We start from the raw sequence: 23,714 nt of genomic DNA, 5'->3' as shown, positions 1-23,714 counted from the left end.
GCTGATAGTCCTACTGAATAGACTGTTAGAATTTGTATTATGGCAAGAAAAAAGCAGCTAAGTAAAGAAAAACGAGTGGCCACCATTACTTTAAGAAATGAAGGTCAGTCAGTCCAAAAAATTGGGCAAACTTTGAAAGTGTCCCCAAGTGCAGTTGCAAAACCTATCAAGCGCTACAAAGAAACTGGCTCACATGAGGATCGCCCCAGGAAAGGAAGACCAAGAGTCACCTCTGCTTTTGAGGATAAGTTTATCCGAGTCACCAGCCTCAGAAATCGCAGGTTAACAGCAGCTCAGATTAGAGACCAGGTCAATGCCACACAGAGTTCTAGCAGCAGACACATCTCTTCCACAACTGTTAAGAGGAGACTTTGTGCAGCAGGCCTTCATGGTAAAATAGCTGGTAGGAAACCACTGCTAAGGACAGGCAACAAGCAGAAGAGACTTGTTTGGGCTAAAGAACACAAGGAATGGACATTAGACCAGTATAAATCTGTGCTTTGGTCTGATGAGTCCAAATTTGAGATCTTTGGTTCCAACCACCGTGTCTTTGCGCGACGCAGGAAAGGTGAACGGATGGACTCTACATGCCTGGTACCCACCGTGAAGCATGGAGGAGGAGGTGTGATGGTGTGGGGGTGCTTTGCTGGTGACACTGTTGGGGATGTAATCAAAATTGAAGGCATACTGAACCAGCATGGCTACCACAGCATCTTGCAGCGGCATGTTATTCCATCCGGTTTGTGTTTAGTTGGACCATCATTTATTTTTCAACAGGACAATGACCCCAAACACACCTCCAGGCTGTGTAAGGGCTATTTGACCAAGAAGGAGAGTGATGGGGTGCTACGCCAGGTGACCTGGCCTCCACAGTCACCAGACCTGAACCCAATCGAGATGGTTTGGGGTGAGCTGGACCGCAGAGTGAAGGCAAAAGGGCCAACAGGTGCTAAGCATCTCTGGGAACTACTTCAAGATTGTTGGAAGACCATTTCCGGTGACTACCTCTTGAAGCTCATCAAGAGAATGCCAAGAGTGTGCAAAGCAGTCATCAAAGCAAAAGGTGGCTACTTAGAAGAACCTAGAATATTAGACATATTTTCAGCTGTTTCACACTTTTTTGTTAAGTATATAATTCCACATGTGCTAATTCATAGTTTTGATGCCTTCAGTGTGAATGTACAATTTTCATAGGCAAGAAAATACAGAAAAATCTTTAAATGAGGTGTGTCCAAACTTTTGGTCTGTGCTGTATATATACTGTATGTGTGTGGATAGATAGATATATATGTGTATATATGTGTATATATATATATATATACTGTATGTGTGTGTGTATATGTATATATATATATATATATATATATATATATATATATATATATATATATTATTGAAAAATCCTGCGTTAGGCAGAAAGCGTGCACACTGCTGCCGGAAGCAGTGTAAACAGCTCAAGCCGGAGCATCGAGAGTCTTCCCATCTTCAGAGCCACAGCAGTGGGGGTCGTATGAGTGCCAGCAGAACCGGTCAGAAGAAATCTAGTCAATCCACCTCCGCCAGATGGGAGCCTTCATGTGAACGGCAACCACCGCATCCGGTACCCTAATCTGAATGGCAGTGTGGTGAGTGATCTTCGTGAAAGTTCACCTTAGTAATGTGCTCTTCTGTTTTTTTTCTCCTTTCATTTCCCTCTGGTGTTAAGAACCAAAAAAGTGTAGTTCCAAGAATAAAAATAAGGAGTGTGCATTACGCAAAATTAGCCTTCCCACCTCCTACGCTGAAAACCTTTCCTCGGATTGTATCCAGAGAACCATAGCAGAGGAGTCCCCTAGGTTCTCTATGGAATTAAAAACTTTGATCCAAACGGGGGTCAGGGATTCCTTAAAACGCTTGACCTCGCGTAAGAAGAGGAAGCAGAAACGGGTTTCCTGGGACTCAGGAGTCAGTGGAGTCCAGTTTCACGAGAGAATATCCTTCCCCCTCTGACCTCTCCTCATCATCGTCATCAGAGTCTTCGGATGATGACGGAGGGGGTAGGCCTTGTTTTTCAGTGGACAATACTGAAAGACTGGTTAAGGCTATAAGAGTGACTATGGGTATTGCTGATACCATAGCTCCCAGCACAGTTTAGGATGTCATGTTCGGGGGCTTAGATCAGAAGAGGAGACGCACATTCCCAGTTAACGAGAGAATCAAGTCTCTTATAGACAAGGAATGGAAAAAAACCAGAGCGGAAAGGCCAGCTGCCACCTTCTTCTAAGCGGAGATACCCTTTTGAAGAGGAGGGTGCAGCTAAGTGGGACAAAACCCCTTAAATTGATGTGGCCATTGCGAAGTCCTCAAAAAGATCCACACTGCCATTTGAGTATTTGGGGTCCCTAAAAGATCCGCTTGATAAAAAGGCGGAGTCTTTTCTTAAACAGGCCTGGGAGTCGTCAGCGGGAGCTCTGAAACCGGCAGTGGCAGCCACCTGCACCGCCAGGTCTATGATGATCTGGCTTCAAATGTTAGAGGACCAGATCAAAGGGAATGTCTCTAGAGAGAAAATTCTGTCGGATCTTCCTCTTGTGCAGGGGGCGGCTGCATTCCTTGCTGATGCATCGGCAGATTCAGTTAGGCTGGCTGCCAGATCAGCAAATCTTTCTAATGCAGCCCGTAGGGCATTATGGCTCAAGAGCTGGCCAGGGGATGTGCAGTCAAAAGTCTAAACTCTGCTCAATCCCTTGCGAGGGGGACTTTCTTTTCGGGAAGGCCTTAGAATGATATCCTGGGTAAGGAACAAGAAACATGAGTTTCCCACTGTGTCTGTTTCCCGATTATAAGAGCTCCTTTTGAAAGAGGAAATACAATCGGAGCAAGTTTCCAAGAGACCAAAGTGGCTGGAGAGATAGGAAGCCGAATAACAGAGTCTTCATGTTCAGGGGTCCATCCTCCGAGAATAAGAAAGCCCCTAAGTGACAGACCTCTCCAGGTGGAAGGAAGATTGTCCCACTTTCTTCCCGCCTGAGAAAAAATCTCGTCCAGTACTTGGATTTTAGGGATAATCAGGAGGGGGCTCAAGTTGGAGTTCAAAAACATTCCCAGAAGCACCGTCAGAATTTCAGCCCCCAGATGCCTAAGAGAGCAGATAGCCCTGCAGCAGGAGGTACTCACTCTGGTTGTGAAGGGGGTTCTGGTAGAAACACCTGTACCCGAGCAGGGGAGAGGGTTTTACTCAACTCTCTTCCTAACAAAGAAGCCGGATGGCTCCTTCAGAACCATTGTCAACTTGAAGAAGCTGAACGACCATCTGATCTACAGGCCATTCAAGATGGAATCAATAAAATCGGCCATAAAAATGTTGTTTCCGCACTGTTATATGTGCGTCCTCAATCTGAAGGACACTTACTACCATGTCCCAATCTTTCCTGCACACCAACAGTTTCTGAGGGTAGCTGTACAGTTCGGCAAGCGCACAAGGCATTTTCAGTTTGCAGCTCTTCCCTTTGGCATCTCCATGGCTCCAAGGGTTTTCACGAAGATTATCCTGGAAGTCACAGCGCATCTAAGGGAGAAAGATATCCTAGTCATCCCTTATCTGGACGATTTTTTAGTGGTGGGCAGATCAAAACAACTCTGCGCACTGGCTCTGGTGGAGGTCATGTCCAGTCTAAATGGACTGGGTTGGTTGCTAAATTTAAAAAAATCAAGACTGGAACCAAGGAAGGTTCAATCATTCCTGGGTCTCATTTTGGACTCAGAAAACCAGACCTGTCTTCTGCCAGAGGACAAGAAACTGAAGATCCGTTCCCTAATATCACGGGTAATCAGCAATCCAACCATGACCTTGAGAAATGCTATGTCCCTATTGGGTATGATGTCATCTTGTATCCCAGCAGTTCAGTGGGCTCAGTTCCATTCCAGACGTCTTCAGCAGGAGATCCTGACAGCAGACAGACGGCTCAGAGGTCGTCTGGATGGAAGAATATCCCTTTTAAGTTTGGTAATCAACTCGCTGGACTGGTGGATGATTCCGGTAAATCTATCTCTGGGGGTTCCTTGGTCTTTCCAGGTGTCCGATACAATTACGACAGACAAAAGCACAGAAGGCTGGGGTGCTCACCTGAGGGATCAGTCAGTGCAAGGCCTCTGGATGGACAGCGAGACGGGTCTCTCCTGCAACATGAGGGAGCTGTTGGCAGCCAGACATGCACTAGTAGAGTTCAGTTCTTTTCTCCAGGGTCATCACATCCGAATAATGTCGGACAACCGAACAACAGTCGCCTACATCAATCGCCAGGGGGGTACCAGATCCCTTCCTCTGATGTTAGTGGCGGATCAGATCTTTTGTTTTGCCGAGAGTCATCTGTTCACGCTCTCGGCGCTGCATATAAAAGGAGAAGAGAACGTAAAAGCTGATTTTCTAAGTCTGCACATCTTGAAACAAGGAGAATGGGAGTTGAATCCAGCGGTGTTCCAGCAGATTGTCGGCCGATGGGGACAACCTCAGATAGATCTGTTTGCAAACAAAACAATCGGAAAACCAAAATCTCTTGCTCCCTGAATCCAAAAGAGAGGCCGTTTGTGGTGGACGCGCTGCAAATTCCTTGGGATTTTACCCTGGCCTATGCCTTTCCCCCTCTAATGCTGATCCCTACCATCCTAAGGAAGATCCGAGAAGAACAGGCGGGTGTTATATTGATCGCCCCGTTTTGGCCCAAGAGACCATGGTTCACTTGGATGAAGAGAATGTCCCAAGCGGATCCATGGGTTTTTCCGGACACCCCAGATCTCCTCAGGCAGGGCCCAGTCTTCCATCCCCAAAGATCGGGCCTGCATTTGACGGCCTGGATTTTGAAAGGTCACTACTAACGCGGGAGGGGTTCTCTCCAGGTCTAGTTACTACTCTACTGGCGAGTAGGAAGCCGGTGACTGCTGGATCTATGGTTGAACCTGGGCTAAGTTTCTGTCTGCCTCGGGTCAGTCTGCCAAAGGAAGGGTTCCTATTGGGGCCATCTTGGAATTCCTTCAGAAAGGCTTAAGCATGGGGTTAGCCACCAGTACCCTTAAGGTGCAAGTATCAGCTCTGGGGGCACTATATAATTACGACTTAGCAGCGAATAGGTGGATCATCAGATTCATTAACCCCTTCCCGACCCGTGTCACACCGTTTGTGACATGGAAAACAGTTCGTTCCCGACCCATGTCACAGCGTCTGTGACATGGAGGGAAAGAGCCCCTGCAGCGCCTGCGAGCGGGGTCGCTCAGGTGTCACAGTTGCTACTGCAACTGGACATCCTGAAGTCGACCCCCCCGGGGGGTGGATTGACCCCCCGGGGGGTGGATTGACCCCCCGGGGGGTGGATTGACCCCCCGGGGGGTGGATTGACCCCCCGGGGGGTGGATTGACCCCCCGGGGGGTGGATTGACCCCCCGGGGGGTGGATTGACCCCCCGGGGGGTGGATTGACCCCCCCGTGCCTGGGACCCCTCCGATTGGCTGTTTCATTTTCACTTTTAATGAAACTGCCAATCGGTATGAATTAAATATTTCACCAATGAAAATTGGTGTAATATTTAAATCTGGGCATGGCCTGATGCTTACAGCATCAGCCATTGGCTGGGGGGAGTGTCACCTCTGTCCCCCCCCCCCCCCTCCCCCCAGATCTGATTGGGGGGCTAGCGTCACATGGATACTAGCCCCAATCAGATATGGAGGGAGTTTTTAATGATGGCCGCAACTGCCCGTCCATGGATCGGGTGCCGGCCATTGTGGACCCTCTGCTGCTGCCCCCCCCCCCCGTGGACCCTCTGCAGCTGCCCCCCCGTGGATCGCTTCTGCCGCTGCTGATCTGCATCAGGTAGTATTGCCCCCGCTCCCCCCGACCCCCCCCTCCACTCCACCCTGCCCCCCCCCTCCACCCCCGACCCCCCCCTCCACTTTCATACCTGCACCCCGACCTCCGCTCCCTCTGCTCCCTCTCCCACGTCTTCATCCACCGGCTGCTGCTCTCCTTCTGACAGCCGGTGGACTGTGATCACAGCAGCAGCAGGCTCAGTGTAAATGCCCTGCTCCTGTGATCAAACCCACCATCCCCCAGTCCCAGTGATATCACCCCCCCTGTCCCCAGTGATATCACCCCCCCCTGTCCCCAGTGATATCACCCCCCCCTGTCCCCAGTGATATCACCCCCCCTGTCCCCAGTGATATCACCCCCCCTGTCCCCAGTGATATCACCCCCCCTGTCCCCAGTGATATCACCCCCCCTGTCCCCAGTGATATCACCCCCCCTGTCCCCAGTGATATCACCCCCCCTGTCCCCAGTGATATCACCCCCCCTGTCCCCAGTGATATCACCCCCCCTGTCCCCAGTGTTCACCCCCCCTGTCCCCAGTGTTCACCCCCCCCTGTCCCCAGTGTTCACCCCCCCCTGTCCCCAGTGTGCACCCCCCCTGTCCCCAGTGTGCACCCCCCCCCTGTCCCCAGTGTGCACCCCCTCCCTGTCCCCAGTGTGCACCCCCCCATCCCAGTGATCATTCCCCCCCCCCCCCCCTGCTGCTGGCTCCTGCTCCCCTTTCTGCCCCAGTGATCACCCCCCTTGCTGCTGCCGGCTCCTGCCCCAGTGATCACCCCCCTTGCTGCTGCCGGCTCCTGCCCCAGTGATCACCCCCCTTGCTGCTGCCGGCTCCTGCCCCAGTGATCACCCCCCTTGCTGCTGCCGGCTCCTGCCCCAGTGATCACCCCCCTTGCTGCTGCCGGCTCCTGCCCCAGTGATCACCCCCCTTGCTGCAGCTGCTGGCTCCTCCATCTCTTCAGCCCCCCCTACGCCTGACAGCCCCCTACGCCTGACAGCCCCCTACGCCTGACAGCCCCCTACGCCTGACAGCCCCCTACGCCTGACAGCCCCCTACGCCTGACAGCCCCCTACGCCTGACAGCCCCCTACGCCTGACAGCCCCCTACGCCTGACAGCCCCCTACGCCTGACAGCCCCCTACGCCTGACAGCCCCCTACGCCTGACAGCCCCCTACGCCTGACAGCCCCCTACGCCTGACAGCCCCCTACGCCTGACAGCCCCCTACGCCTGACAGCCCCCTACGCCTGACAGCCCCCTACGCCTGACAGCCCCCTACGCCTGACAGCCCCCTACGCCTGACAGCCCCCTACGCCTGACAGCCCCCTACGCCTGACAGCCCCCTACGCCTGACAGCCCCCTACGCCTGACAGCCCCCTACGCCTGACAGCCCCCTACGCCTGACAGCCCCCTACGCCTGACAGCCCCCTACGCCTGACAGCCCCCTACGCCTGACAGCCCCCTACGCCTGACAGCCCCCTACGCCTGACAGCCCCCTACGCCTGACAGCCCCCTACGCCTGACAGCCCCCTACGCCTGACAGCCCCCTACGCCTGACAGCCCCCTACGCCTGACAGCCCCCTACGCCTGACAGCCCCCTACGCCTGACAGCCCCCTACGCCTGACAGCCCCCACACGTGACTGCAGAAGGTTACACCAAGCACACACACACGTACACTCACACTATAATAAAGTTTCGATTTTTTTTTATTTTTTTTATTTATTTATTTTTTTTACACACGCACACAGCACACAAAATGTCCCGCCCGTCCCACTCATCCCAGTCTAGGGCGTACTCAGCTTAGGAGGCTATGTCAGGTTGGTGTGTGTGTTGTAGTGTGTGTGTGGTGTATACACTACAATATACCACACCGCACACCAACCTGGCATACACTACACAATGGTGTCCACTAACAAATTGGAACCATGTTGCGTTTGGAGAGTCCCTGTGTGCCCAAACATTGGAGCTCCCCAACAAGTGACCCCATTTTGGAAACTAGACCCCCCCAAGGCACCTATCTAGATGCATAGTGAGCACTTGGAACCCCCAGGTGCTTCACAAAATGATCTGTGCCCATCGACCTCATATGTAAGGCGGCAACTTGGTCATCCACCGCTACATTTTGCAAGCATTACCGTCTTGACCTCTTCTACTGATCTGTCCTTTGGGAGAAAGGTGTTGCAAGCGGTGATCCCTCCCTCTGGTGTCTGATCTCTCTAAATCTCTCAGGTGGTGCTGTCATGGGAGAAGGGGAAAAGATCCTAGTTACTTACCAGTAGCGGGATTTTACAGAGCTCATGACAGCACCCTATTAATTCCCTCCCCTTTATCACTTATGGTGTGCACTTCTTAGGGTGTTTTATTAAGAAATGTTTAGGTGGCAGTTATGTACTAACCTATTTTTCGGAGGCCCTCTCATGCTCTGAAACAAAAACTGATGCGGAAGTGAGATACCGCCTTTTTATTCAGTAGGTTCCTGTCCTTGGTGGGCGGATACCCTCTCTCAGGTGGTGCTGTCATGGGCTCTGTAAAATCCCGTTACCGGTAAGTAACTAGGATCTTTTTGACTGATTTGAGTGAAATCAATAGTGAAAATAGTGAAATCAACAGTGTAAAACGCAGGAAAAAACGCACAGAGAATTGACATTCTGCAGATTTTCTGCACCAAATCTGCAAGTCAAAAATAAGCAACGTGTGCATGACACTTCACTTTTCTCATTCACTTTGCTGGCATCAGGATTGCTTCAGGCTTTGCTAGCAAATCTGCTTGGCAAAAATGCACCAAATCTGCAACGTGTGCACACAGCCTTAGACATTTATTACATTTTCTGGGAGTATGCCATAAATGTCTATGATTAGAACACCCCTTGAAAAGGTCTAACTGAAAAAGACCACTTTGTAGGATCTCTGATGCTTAATTGTAGGAGAGGAGAAAAGACTATCCACAATGCACATCATGCGTGAGATTGCAGAAAGAGGTCATGGAGGTAGAGGATAACAATCTATTTTTGGTGTGTGGCAGAAAGGGAGACAGAACCCCAGTGATTTGATGTTTAGATAGTAGAAGCTTTAGAGAAAAGCTGAATAGTTCTTGGCTAAATAGCAAAAATTCAGACGTCTGCTAAGGTGTAGAAGTCCTCCACATTGGGAGTTGCCCCTAATGGAGATAAAGTAAAAGCAAGAAGCGGGTCTCATTTGTCATAGGTTATCCCTGGTCCACATACTGCTCCAATATGATGGCCATACAAGTAGCCTCTTTAAAGAATGGGCAATGTCGGAATCCTCTTTTTTTTTTCTTTTTTTTTTTTTTTAATAAGAAAGCAAGCAAAGATGTCTCCAGCAGGACCAGGGTTGTATATATCTTGTTAAAACTTCACTTTTAATTTCAAATTGTAAAAGCCAAGGATGAGTTACAGAATGAGCAATATAGCGGCTCTTAGGTACAGCACATTTCAACGCGTTTCGGCTAAACCTTATTCATGGGCAATGTCAGAATCCCCCCCCCCCCCCCCCCCAATCTATCAAAATAAATTGTTTTCCAAAGCAGGACTGATTTGCTGAGCTTAAATAGGTTGTCCTACTTTTTGATTGATGACCTGTCCTCAGGATAGGTCATCATTATCTGCTCAGCCAGGGTCCGACACCCCCGCCGATCAACTGTTATCGGTGTCATCGACATCATCGTCCGCTGGCAGGAAGGAGTACTCACTGGCGGAGCTGGCCGTCTTCTGGTAGTTGCCACCGCAGGGTACTGCACATCCACCTTCTTTTCAAATCAATAGGGGTCTGATGTGTACTGCCAGACAGCGGCCACTACTAGAGGACTGCCAGCTCCACAAGTGAGTACTTCCGGCTGCTGACACGGCTAAGAGTTGATTGGCGGAAGTGATGGACCCTGGCCGATCAGACATTGCTGACCTATCCTAAGTAGAGGGTATCAATCACAAGGTAGTGGACACCCTCTTTAAGTAAAATGTTTCCACTCATTATGTGCGCCTAGCCTCACCCTTAAAAAAAAAAAAAAAAAAAAAAAAAAAAAAAAAGCGCTATTAACGCTTTTCACTTTGTAAGAGCCACATGGCAAAAATACATTGCAGTTTGCTATAAAACCATATGCGTATTTTGACCATGCAGCATGCTGCCAGTAGGTTTGCCGGCATCTTGAAACTGCTTAATTTGCTGGAACTTAAATTGATGGGGCTTTATCATCTTTAATTCTTAGTTTGTTTAAGCAAGCTACAATGATTACATGTAAAATGATCTGCCTGTTCCCAATTCCTTCATGCAGAGTCTCTCCTCCCTCTTCTCTTTCCACTTGAGCTGAGGAAGATGTCTGAATGCATTCATATTCTGTTAACCTTTGTGCAACCTCTCTAATGCAATAATTAAAACCAATCTGGGAGAGTTAGAGCCTCATGAAAGGGAACAAGAATACATTAATTAGGCCCCTTTTTGTGGCTCAGGAAGGGCGTAACGACAAATGACAGGCAGACTATGCAGTTCAGGGTCATCAGATGTTCACAAGCAGGAGGGCACTGATGCTTAACCAAGCATGTACCAGGGAACATTCCTACAGGTAAGTGGATTTTGTCTTCTCCCCACAGTCATTTAGCTATCCATAACGAAACCTGGGATAAATATGATTTTACTCAACAAAAGTAAAATGTTCACAAGTTAATGAACATTAAAGTTGCCTATAAGACAGTGTTCACATGCCCAACTCTCATTCTTTGGCAACAGACCCAGTATGCGAGGAAAAAAATGGATCCATTACAAACTGCACAAAAATAAATGCAAAATGAAAACCATCTGTTATGATCCTCCTTACATAGATTTAATTGATTAACCCTAGAATGCATGATGTCTGAAATATACACTTTCACATAACCTGGGCCTTTTAGACCCTTGTAAAAATCGTATGGAGGAACTCAAATAACTTTAACAAGTTTATTTCAAAATTGCAAACTAAGGTATGAAAAATGCACAACATTGTAATTATAATGTATATTTAAAAGTAAGCTACCGGGCCTAAAAAGACCAGATTACGCATTCTAGGGTTAAAAAGAATACTGATCTGGTTCTTATCTGTTCTTTTGGCTTAGTTGTTTGATCCAGCTAAAGACCTGATTTCAGCCTGAAAGTAAGCGGAAAATATTGTATGACACTTCCATTCCCATTCACGTGACTGGATCCTGTACTTGAACATTTTATTTCCGTTTTTATAGTCCCAAAACCGAATTAGCCACTGGATATGTGAAACAGAGCCTTACATGCAAGGATCTCCCCAAACATTTTGAGTACTCTTTTGGCCAAAAAAAAATTCTGTACAGTATGTTAAGAAGTGATTTATCAGCGAAGCAACAAACTTTGAAAACTTAAAGTAATAGTATGCCTAGAAATTAAAGGGATTGTCCACTACTGGACAATCTTTGCTTAATCACTTCAGGGTTCCATAGAGACAATGTGTTCTCCACTCCTGCAGTGACACCATTCCAGCGATGTCACCGTTACTTTTCCTGGCGGGTCACATGACGTTGCATTGTCACATGATCACTGCAGCCTTTGCTCAGCCTTTCCTATTTCACCAGAGTGGTGGTTGGCTCTTATGGCATATTGATGAGCTTCAGCTGATCAGTGGCTGCTTGTTGGCTGCAGTGATCAATTGACACACTGTCACATGACCTGTCGAGAATTGCAGCGCCAACATCACTGAAATGACGCCACTGTGTGTATGAGAATACAGTTTTATCTTCTTTGGGGCCCTGATGTGATTTAAGCAAAGGTTGTCGAGTAGTGGACATCCCCTTTTAACAAAAGAAGGAAACCAAATCTGCTTTCTGAATTATCAGTATTTTCTGCATATTTCCAAAGCAGACTGTTGTAAAAACTGTGCCAAAGATGTAAGGGATAATTTCCTACTCAATTTTCTGGGGTAAATGACTGAACAAATAGCGAATAGCTATGAGGTAGGGCTTAACAATTTTGTTGTATTCCAGACAGAGCAGAGGGATGGCTTCTGCTGCAGTCAGTTGTCTTACGGCAATGTTTAGTCTTCTGGGACACCCAATATTTCTTCTAACACTTCTCAGTTTTTATTGCAATTTGAGACAAATTCAAAAGTTTCCAACTACAGTATTTTTTGGGCTAGAAGACACACTTTTTTCCTCCAAAATTTTGGAGGAAAGTGGGGTTGCGTCTTATAGTCCGAACATATGTGGGTGGTGGAGGGGCTGGGGGGGGATGAGCAGGGCACAGGAGGCAGCAGCCGCCTGCTGCAGCCTACGCTGTGCCCGCTGTTGAAGAAAATTACTATTCCCAGCTCCCCACACCCATAGGCGTGGAGAGCAATGAATATTCATTTTCCCTTCACCCATGACAGCACACCTGAGAGATGATCCACCCTTCGAGGACAGGAAACCATCTGAAATAAAAAAGTGGCACTTCTCCTCCGCCCTTCAGTTGGTTTCCTGTCCTTGATGGGAATCCTCGTGAAGTAATCAGGCGGCTGTCATGCTGAAGAGACTTACCCAGGCCTGTCCCGGCGCTGGAAGAGTGGGCTTTTGTCCGTGGTGCTGGCCTTCAGGTGCTGGTAGTGCCGTCCGCAGGTTCCCCGGGGACCTGTTGCACGTGCGGGCACAGGCAGTGCAGAGGTCCTTGGCTTCCGTACACCGCCGCGCCGCCCTCCTTCTGCCGCCCATGTGACCGGAAGTGACCGTGGTCATGTGCCTCTGACATCATGGCGCAGGGCACGCTGGGTAGGGCGTGCCTCGATGACGTCGGGGGCGGCGCCGGAGAAAAGATGGCAGCGCCCTGTATAATGCCGGCCGGCATGGCAAAACGCCGGTGTTTGCGCTGGGGAAACGGCGGCCAGGGGGAGTAGGCTGATCACCGGAAGGAGACAGCAGGGACCTGCAGGTGGCTGACCCCGCCCATCTCCCTCTATTAAGGAGCACCTGGGGTCAGAACGCTGTTCAAAGTCCTGACATAATGCCTGTCATGGAGCAGCAGCAGCTGTCGCCACGGTCGCTACCACCTTTGTCACCACCTCCGTCTGCACACCAGTCTGGAGGTTCCAGCGGAAGGAGCAACAGTCGTCCCACTCAGAAGGGTAAAGCTTCTCAGGATTCCACGGTCTCCAGGAGGGATGCGTCACATATCCTGAAACAGTCTTCAATTCCGCTGTGGCTGGGTGAGTGATCTTCGTGAATGTCACTAGATATATTTGCTACTGTGACTCCTATTGTGTGTTTAAATAATCAGGAGGAACCCTGGAAAGTTACCGCTAAGAAGCGGAACAGGGAATGTGCGATATGCAAATGCCCGCTAGCGATTGACTGGCAAAAGGAGCTCTGCTCGGACTGCATTCAGAAAACTATTTGTGAGGGTACCCCGGATTTTGCAGCTAGCCTCAGGTCTGTCATCAGATCGGAGGTAGAGGGTTCCCTTAAAACAATTTTGAGGAAAAGAAGAAAAATTATATCTGATCCTTCTTCTGACTGTGACTCCTCTGTTATCTTATGGACAGTGTCGTAGTGGGGCCTCATCCTCTTCAGACAGTGATAGAGGTGGGAGACCATGCTTCCCTATAGAAGACACAGATAGGCTGTCAGAACCACTATGGGGTTAAAGGAAGACAAATCCGTTATGTCCCTAGAAGACATCATGTTTGCAGGGTTAGAAGAAAAGAAAAAACGCACCTTCCCGGTGAACACCAAGGTCCAGGCACTTATCAATAGAGAATTGAGGAAGCCTGAGAAAGTAGGAGCCTTGCCTTTATCCTCAAAAAGGAAGTATCCCTTTGAACTAAAGGACTCTGAAAACTGGGACAAGGTGCCAAAAATTGACGCTGCGGTGTCTAGATCATCAAAAAGATCGGCACTCCCTCTTGAAGACTCAGGGGTACTTAGAGACCCCTTAGACAAGAAGGCGGATATCTTTTTAAAGCATACTTGGGAATCTGCAGCAGGAGGTCTAAAGTCAGCTATTGCAGGAACATGTACCGCTCGTTCCCTTATAATATGGTTACAGCAGTTGGAAGATCAGCTGAAAGATAAAAAAAAAACCTCAAGGGGAAAAAATTCTAGCCAACCTCCCCCTGTTACATGATGCAGCTGCCTTCCTGCTGACTCAGTAAAACTGGCAGCTAGGTCGGCTGGAATATCAAACGCGGCTAGACGAGCTCTGTGGCTCAAGGGATGCCCTGGGGGCATACAATCAAAGTCTAGATTGTGTTCTATCCCCTGTGACGGCCAATTTCTCTTTGGCAAAAAATTGGACGATGTCCTTGAGAAAGCGAGCGACAAAAAAGGAAGGTTCCCTGGGTTTTCAGCAGACACCAGGAAGACCTACTTTCGGAGGGGGAAATTTAGTAGAGGTCCCCCCCCCCCCACGGAAGAAAAAAGAAAGTGTGATTTTAAGAACAAGAAAGAGTCCAGATATATGTTTGGGGGTCCCTCCGCAGCCTCCAAAAAACCTCCACAATGACGCCAGGCCACAAGTTGGAGGGAGACTTTCTCATTCTGTCCAGGCCTGGGAAAACATTTCCTCCAGTCCCTGGGTCCTCAACATAGTGAGAGATGGACTAAGGATTCAATTCCGTCAGCAGCCACGCCGCTCGTTTGTGATTAACTCCTGTAAGAAAATCCCCAGACGAACAGCTGGCCCTAGAATCAGAGATCTTGAGCCTGTTGAACAAACGAATGCTATGCGAAGTTCCGGTCAGTCAAAAAGGAAGGGGATTTTATTCCCCTCTCTTTCTACAACCCCTGGCAAAAATTATGGAATCACTGGGCTCGGAGGATGTTAATTCAGTTGTTTAATGTTGAAAAAAAGCAGATCACAGACATGGCACAAAACTAAAGTCATTTCAAATGGCAACTTTAGGGCTTTACGAAACACTAAAAGAAATCAAGATTAAAAATGTGGTACTCAGTAAGAGTAATTTTTTTCAGACCAAGTAGAGGGAAAAAAAGTATGGAATCACCCTGTAATTTTTCATTTCCAAAACTAACACCTGCATCAGATTATATTTGCTCGTTAGTCTGCATCTTTCACACCTTGGAAAGCTGTTGCACCAAGTGGACTGACATGAACCATGGCTCCAACACGAGAGATGTCAATTGAAACAAAGGAGAGGATTATCAAACTTTTAAAAGAAGGTAAATCATAACGCAATGTTGCAAAAGATGTTGGTTGTTCACAGTCAGCTGTGTCTAAAATCTGGACCAAATACAAACACCATGGGAAGGTTGTTAAAGGAAAATATACTGGTAGACCAAGGAAGACATCAAAGCGTCAAGACCGGAAACTTAAAGCAATATGTCTCCAAAACAGGAAATGCACAACAGAACAAATGAGGAACAAATGGGAGGAAACTGGAGTCAATGTCTGTGACCGCCTAAAGGAAATGGAATTTACATACAGAAAAGCTAAACAAAAGCCATCATTAACACCTAAACAGAAAAAAACAAAGTTACAATGGGCTAAGGAAAAGCAATCGTGGACTGTGGATGACTGGATGAAAGTCATATTCAGTGATGAATCGCTAATCGGCATTGGGCAAGGTAATGATGCTGGAACTTTTATTTGGTGCCGTTCCAATGAGATTTATAAACGTAACTGCATGAAGAGAACATGCAAATTTCCACAGTCATTGATGGTATGGGGCTGCATGTCAGGTAAAGGCACTGGGGAGATGGCTGTCATTACATCTTCAATAAATGTCCAAGCTAACATTGATATTTTAAACAGTTTTCTTATCCCATCAATTGAAAGGATGTTTGGGGATGATGACATTTTTAAAGATGATAATACATCCTGCCATAGAGCAAACACTGTGAAAACATTCCTTGAAAGAAGACACATAAGGTCAATGTCATGGCCTGCAAATAGTCCGGATCTCAATCCAATTGAAAATCTTTGGAAGTTGAAGAAAATGGTCCATGACAAGGCTCCAACCTGCAAAGCTGATCTGGCTTTGTAGACAACCATACATTCAAAATGGAATCAATAAATTCAACAATAAATCTTCTTTTTCGCAATTGCTTTATGGCAGTGATAGATCTCAAAGACGTGTATTATCATGTCCCAATTCACCCAGATCATCAAAAGTATCTAAGGGTTGCTCTTTACATCCATGGAAGTTGCAGACACTTCCAGTTCCAAGCTCTTCCCTTCGGGTTGTCGATTGCTCCAAGGCTATTCACCAAGCTGATAGCCGAGGTGACAGACTTTCTTCGCATTCAAAATACAGTTCTAATACCATATCTGGATGACTTCCTTATAGTGGGGAATTCAGAGAGCCACTGTATTTCACAACTGAATCAAGTCATGGCTGTCTTGCAGAACTTAGGCTGGATGGTCAATACCCAAAAATCAAGGCTAGAACCCGCAAGGGTCCAGGCCTTTCTGGGGTTTACTCTAAACTCCGAGTGTCAAACTTGTCTTCTACCTGACCGCAAAATAGACAAAGTCACAAATTTGGTCTCAGCAGCCATACACACCCCAGACATGTCCTTAAGGAAGGCTATGCCCCTGATAGGTACTCTAACATCATGCATTCCGGCGGTCAAGTGGGCCCAATTTCACACAAGAAACCTTCAGTGGGAAGTCTTAGCACAAAGATTGTTAACAGGGTATTTAGAAGGAACGGTACATCTCTCCTTGCGAACCAGGAACGCCCTCTTGTGGTGGACAGACAGGTCAAATTTATCTTTGGGTGTCCAGTGGGACACACCAGTACAAAACATCATAATGACCGATGCAAGCAACTCCGGGTGGGGCGCACACCTAGAAAATCACATAATTCAAGGCTCTTGGTCATTCCTAGAGAAAAAGGGGTCGTCGAATCTAAAAGAGCTATGGACCGTGAGGAACGCTTTAGAAGGCTTCCTCCCTTTACTCGAGGGTCGTCATGTTCGGGTCATGTCGGACAACAATAACCATTGTGGCCTACATAAACCACCAGGGGGGAACAAGATCTCATTCTCTTCTACAAGCAGTATGCAGGCTTTTTCAAATAGTGGAGCAAAATCTTCTATCCCTTACGGCGCTATATATACGAGGCATAGAAAACACGAGAGACTTCCGGGAATGGGCCCTGAATCCCAGAATATTCCTTTAGATAGTACAGCTGTGGGGTCTACCAGAGATAGATTTGTTCGCTGACAAAAACAGGAAAGTGGAGAAGTTCTGCTCACTAGAGCCAAGGGGAAACCCATTGGCAATAGATGCTCTCCAGATTCCTTGAAGCTTCAAGTTGGCCTATGCCTTCCCTCCAATAGCTATGATATCTCTGGTAGTGAGGAAGATCAGGAAGGATCAAGCGAGAGTGATTCTCATAGCCCCCTTCTGGCCAAAGAGACCATAGTTCTCCCTTTTGAGGATGTCACGATCAGACCCATGGATCCTACCAGAGACCCTGGACTTTCTAGCTCAGGGATCAATATTCCACTCTCAAGCGAAGGGTTTCCACCTAGCAGTGTGGAATTTAAGAGGGCAATATTGAGGGGCAAAGGTTTTTAATCAGGTTTAGTGTCTACTCTATTAAAAAGTAGAAAGCCCATAACCACCAAAATCTATGGTAGAACATGGAGAACATTTTTAGATTTCCTAGGAAAGCCATTTAAGCCAAAAACCTCCAATTAATTCCATCCTGGAGTTCTTACAGAAAATCTCTCTGGTGTGCTGTCATGGGTTCTGGAAAAACCGACTACCGGTAAGTAACCTTGGTGTTTTCCTTAATAGCGCGCACACTGTAGTGATGGGTTGTAGCGTTACAGTGTGCGTGCTATTGAAGAGAGTGAATGGTCTCTGCTCCCCATGTACACAGTCCCGGCGTGGGGAGCCGTGACTATTCCGGCATAGCACTTCACTGTGTGAGGTCCCATGCCAGAATGGGGGGGGGGGGGGATCGAGGGGGGCCATGCGTGGAGTCATGCGTGCCAGAATGTAGGGGGGGGGAATCGAGGGGGGGGGGCATGCGTGGAGTCATGCGTGCCTGGATGGGGGGGGGGATATCAACAGAATTGGGGGACATTACCCCAATACCAGTGTCAGCAACAGACCCCCTCCCCCATAGCAGTGCATCACGACTGCATTTTTTGCTTCATTTTTTTTATTTTGCTCCTCTAAAACCTAGGAGCGTCTTATAGTCCGAAAAATACAGTACTTACTATCTTGTCATATTCGTTGGCTAGGTCGGCAATATTAGGCTTAGGTTATTGTGGGTCTGACTTAATCTATCAGCTGTTTTCAGTGGTGGCCAAATGTAAACATTGTAGCAGGCTGGAGCAGCACAGCTCCCTGTAGTGGCTGTTCTTGGGTAGTGCAGCTCAGTTCCGCAGCTTCACTGTTCTGGCTCTGTACACTTCTTTTTACATCCGCCTGCCTCTTTAAAGGAACTTGGTCAACAAAGAATGACTGTTCAAACCAAGTACCGGCGCTCAGCGCATCATGGCGGGGCTAAACATTTGTGTACATATTCCTACCTGCTTGGTTTCCCTCCATCTCCGCCCTTCTCTGGGTCTATAAAGGCAGAGCTGTCAATCAAAGAGGTTGGGAGATGGAGATAGAGGGAAAACAAGCAGGTGGGGAAGGTGTATATAAATATTTGGCCCCGCCATGATGCACTGAGCTGAGGTACTTGGTTTGAACAGTCATTCTGTGACGAGTCCATTTACCAGAAATAGAGAGAAGGAAATTAAAGGAGGATGCAAAATGTAAATGTCTGCCTTATCTAATTTTTTTTTACAGATAAATGTCATCTATTATTCCCTGTAAAAACCCACTGAATCTCTACGGTCAGTCCTTCCCTATCCAGAAATGGCTTGAGTAATGGGTAACGAAAAAATGCATCCCCCTAAGCACAAATTATATTAACTCTCAGTTGGGCTTCTGTACAGCAAGTATAAAATTGGTCAAATATTGGTGGAAGGCAAATCAGAAGCCAAAGCTTAGTCATTAGGTTTAGGTTGCGGATCTATACATGTAGTGCTTTATTGCTTTCTACAGTTGTACTCAGGGCTGTGGAGTCAGTAAGCTAAACCTCCAACTCCGACTCCTCAATTTCCATGACACCGACTCCCTCATACATGGCTCATGTTTAAGTGATAAATTTACTGTAGCACAGAATAATCTCAGCTAAACGTCTAAACCCTTAGATCACGAATAGGACAGACATTTATAGGACATTTCATAACTTTCCCAAATTCTTATGAAAAAAATATTCCCCACAAACTGCATTGAACTACTGTACCCAATTTATTATATATTTTAGGAGTTGGTTCATTTTATACCGACTCCTATTCCACCAAAATGGACACCGACTCCACGACTCCCGACTCCACAGCCCTGTTTTTACTGCATTTAAGTAATAGTAACTGTCCTTGTTGCCTGTAGTAATGCTCCACTGATTTATTGTTGCCGGGTTTCTTTTTTTACAGGCGATGACGGCCGTTACCTCTTAGGCTTTGTTCACACTTGGGCATGTTCTTTTTACATTAGACTTCTAATGTGCTATATATTGCTAGTGTATCGTGGTGTTCAGAAAAAGTGTCATTTGGTTAAAAGGCCAGTTTAGACACAGCCATAGTTTTTCTTTTGGTTAGTATACTTAACATTCACTACAATTAAATGGTGTAACAATAGTGTTAATGCTGCATACCTCTCTGCTTATTATAGGGACCTGCGGAACAATGAAATCTCCTGGGCTATTGAGGATTCCACTGAAGCGTTTGCTGGACTTTCCAAACTACATACTCTGTAAGTAACATATGCCCTATGAGGCAGATGAGTAATGACACCAGCAGTAAGAAATAATACATTGTTGTGTTTTATTTATTCACTTATCCGTTATAGTAGTCTCCTGTCCAATGCTTGGTGCCATAGCTAATGGCTACCTGTCACTAGACCACTGCTGTAGTGGAATGCTTACTGAAACTTATTTAATACTTCATACAAAAGCCTTTGTTGGTGATGACAGCTTCAGGACACCTCCTGCATGGAGAAACTAACTAGTCGCATATATTAGTCAGGTGTGATTTTGGTCCATTCTTCCACACAAACACTCTTGAAATCCTGAAGGTCCTGTGAACTCCTTCTAGATAAGGTGACTTGCTTGGCCATTTTATCAGCTTTTTCTTTCTCTGAAAACAAATGAGAATTTCCTTGGTTGTATGTTCAGTACCATTGTCTTGCTGAATTATCCACCCTTCATCATCCTAGTAGATGGCAACAGATTATCAAGAATGTCTCTGTACATTTGTCCATTCATCCTTCCTTCGACACCATGAAGTTTCCCAGTGCCGTGTGCTGAAAAACAGCCCCACACCATGGTGTTCCCACCTCTAAACTTCACTGTTGGTATGGTGTTTTAACATGGTGTGTATTACGTCATTCAAAGAGTTCAATTTTGGTCTCATCTGACCAAACTATATATTCTCCCAGTATTTAACAGGCTTGTCTAAATGTCGTTGAGCAAACTTTAATTACGCTTGAACATGCTTTTTGTTCAGCAATGTGTGGTGTGGTGAGCGCGTATACAGGCATGGAGGTTGAGTGCATTACTTATTTTTTTCTTTAAAACAACTATATATCTGAAATCTTGCGGGAAGCACCTGGTCAAGACCGGTTTATGGTGAGATGATGTTCTTTCCACTTCCGGATTATCGCCCCACCAGTGCTCACTGGGACCTTTTAGTAGTTTAGAAATTATTCTGTCAATGCCATCATTGTTTTGAAACAGTAAGTTTGCGTAGGTTTGAGACAACTCACTGGTTTTACCCATCATGAGATTTTTTTTTGTGTGGCACTTTGGTAATGAGATAGCTTTTTATAGGCCATCTGTTGATCCAGCTGATATTTTTCACTAAGTGGCAGGATTGCTTTCTGATTACTGATAGATTTTAGCTGGTGTCTTGACTTTCCATGGCTTTTTGCCCCTCTCCATGTGTTCAATACTTTTTTCCCTGTGTCATTTCTCATTATTACACCTAATTTAAGGACCTCTATGATTTGATCTTTGCCTGTGAGGATTGGATGGGTTGTTAACGACATCTGGTGAGAATTTCATGTCAATAACACCTTTAGAAATATATTTTACTAAAAAAATTAGTTATGTGTTCAATACTTATTTCTCTTCCTCTCGCACTCTCTCTATTGATAGTGTGTTAACAATATGCAAATGATGAAGAAATTAAGACTTATTAAAACTTCTTGATTTTTTTTCAGTTTCAAATACGAGTGCCACGTGCATAAATGCACTCACATAGAATCCTAGGTATGCTGGTTCAGTTAATTACCCCTTCAACCCCAGGCCATTTTCCGTTTTTTTTTTTTTCCTCCCCTTGTTCCAAGAGCCATAACTTTCCATCAGTATAGCTGTAGGAGAGCTTGTTTTTTGCGGGACGAGTTGTACTTATGAATGGAATGATTGATTTTTACCATATAGTACATAGGAAAGCGGGGGGAAAATAACCCTAGTGCGGTGAAACTGCAAATCAAAGTGCAATTCCACAACTGTTTTATGTGTTTTTCTTTTTTACTTACAATGATCACTTTATGCTCAAACTGACAATGAATTCCCCAGGTCAGTACAAGTACGCAGATACAAAATGTGTGTATATGTGTGTGTATATATATATATATATATATATATATATATATATATATATATATATATATATATATATATATTCTATTATAATATATATATATATATTCTATTATTATATATATATATATTCTATTATAATATATATATATATATATATTCTATTATAATATATATATATATATATATTCTATTATAATATATATATATATATATATTCTATTATAATATATATATATATATATATTCTATTATAATATATATATATATATATATATTCTATTATAATATATATATATATATATATTCTATTATAATATATATATATATATTCTATTATAGTATATATATATATATATATTCTATTATAGTATATATATATATATATAGAATAGAATATATATATATATATATATAATAGAATAGAATAGAATAGAATATATAATAGAATAGAATATATATATATATATATATATATATATATAATATAATAGAATATATATATATAATAGAATAGAATAGAATATATATATATATATATAATATAATAGAATAGAATATATATATATATATAATATAATAGAATATATATATATATATATATTTCTATTATATATTATATATATATATATTCTATTATATTATATATATATTCTATTATATTATATTATATATATATATTCTATTCTATTATATTATATATATATATATATTCTATTCTATTCTATTATATATATATATTCTATTATATTATATATATATATATATATATATATATATATATATATATTCTATTCTATTATATATTCTATTCTATTCTATTCTATTATATATATATATATATATATATATATATATTCTATTCTATTATATATATATATATATATACTATAATAGAATATATATATATATATATACTATAATAGAATATATATATATATATATACTATAATAGAATATATATATATATATTATAATAGAATATATATATATATATATATTATAATAGAATATATATATATATATATATTATAATAGAATATATATATATATATATATATTATAATAGAATATATATATATATATATATATTATAATAGAATATATATATATATATATATTATAATAGAATATATATATATATATATTATAATAGAATATATATATATATATATAATAATAGAATATATATATATATATTATAATAGAATATATATATATATATATATATATATATATATATATATATTATAATATATATATATATATATTCTATTATAATATATATATATATATATATATTATAATATATATATATATATATTCTATTATATATATATATATATATATATATATTCTATTATAATATATATATATATATATATATATTCTATTATAATATATATATATATATATATATATATTCTATTATAATATATATATATATATTCTATTATAATATATATATATATATTCTATTATAGTATATATATATATATATATAATAGAATAGAATATATATATATATATATATATATATATAGAATAGAATAGAATAGAATATATAATAGAATAGAATATATATATATATATATATATATATATATATATATATATAATATAATAGAATATATATATATAATAGAATAGAATAGAATATATATATATATATAATATAATAGAATAGAATATATATATATATATAATATAATAGAATATATATATATATATATATATATATATATATATATATTTCTATTATATATTATATATATATATATTCTATTATATTATATATATATATATATTCTATTATATTATATTATATATATATATATTCTATTATATTATATTATATATATATATATTCTATTATATTATAATATATATATATATATATTCTATTATATTATAATATATATATATATATATTCTATTATATTATAATATATTTATTTTTAAGTGGTGAAACATTCTGAAATTTGTAAGAATACATGTTTTTGCTTTTATCGCCATATTCCAAGACCCGTAACATTTTTCTGCATATGGGGCTGTGTGAGGGCTTATCTTTTATGCCCTGAGCTGGTGTTTTTTATTAACACCATTTTTGGTGTGTTAATTTATTTTTCGTTACGCAGTTTGCTGATCGGATTCATTAATTTTATATTTTGATTGGACTTATACAGACGCAGGGATACCAAATATGTGTATTTTTTGTTTTATTTTAAAGGTGGTGATTTGAACTTTCATATTTTTAAATACCCTTTT

General features: G+C 43.1%; 1 protein-coding gene across 1 annotated transcript in view; it reads left to right on the top strand.

The window, feature by feature from the left end:
- LRIG2 (leucine rich repeats and immunoglobulin like domains 2) overlaps positions 1–23,714 on the top strand; it is a 130,177-nt gene that overhangs the window by 66,588 nt on the left and 39,875 nt on the right. The window contains exon 9 of the mRNA XM_073667172.1: positions 19,517–19,597. Within this exon, the coding sequence (XP_073523273.1) occupies positions 19,517–19,597 (81 nt within the window). The remainder of the gene's footprint in view (positions 1–19,516; positions 19,598–23,714) is intronic.

The sequence above is a fragment of the Phyllobates terribilis genome, unplaced genomic scaffold (genome assembly GCF_046119375.1).
Source record: "Phyllobates terribilis strain yellow unplaced genomic scaffold, ASM4611937v1 Scaffold_2__4_contigs__length_985480577, whole genome shotgun sequence".
NCBI classification, from domain to species: domain Eukaryota; kingdom Metazoa; phylum Chordata; class Amphibia; order Anura; family Dendrobatidae; genus Phyllobates; species Phyllobates terribilis.
The sequence above is the reverse complement of the archived record's forward strand: the minus strand, read 5'-3'. Positions and strand labels throughout refer to the sequence as shown.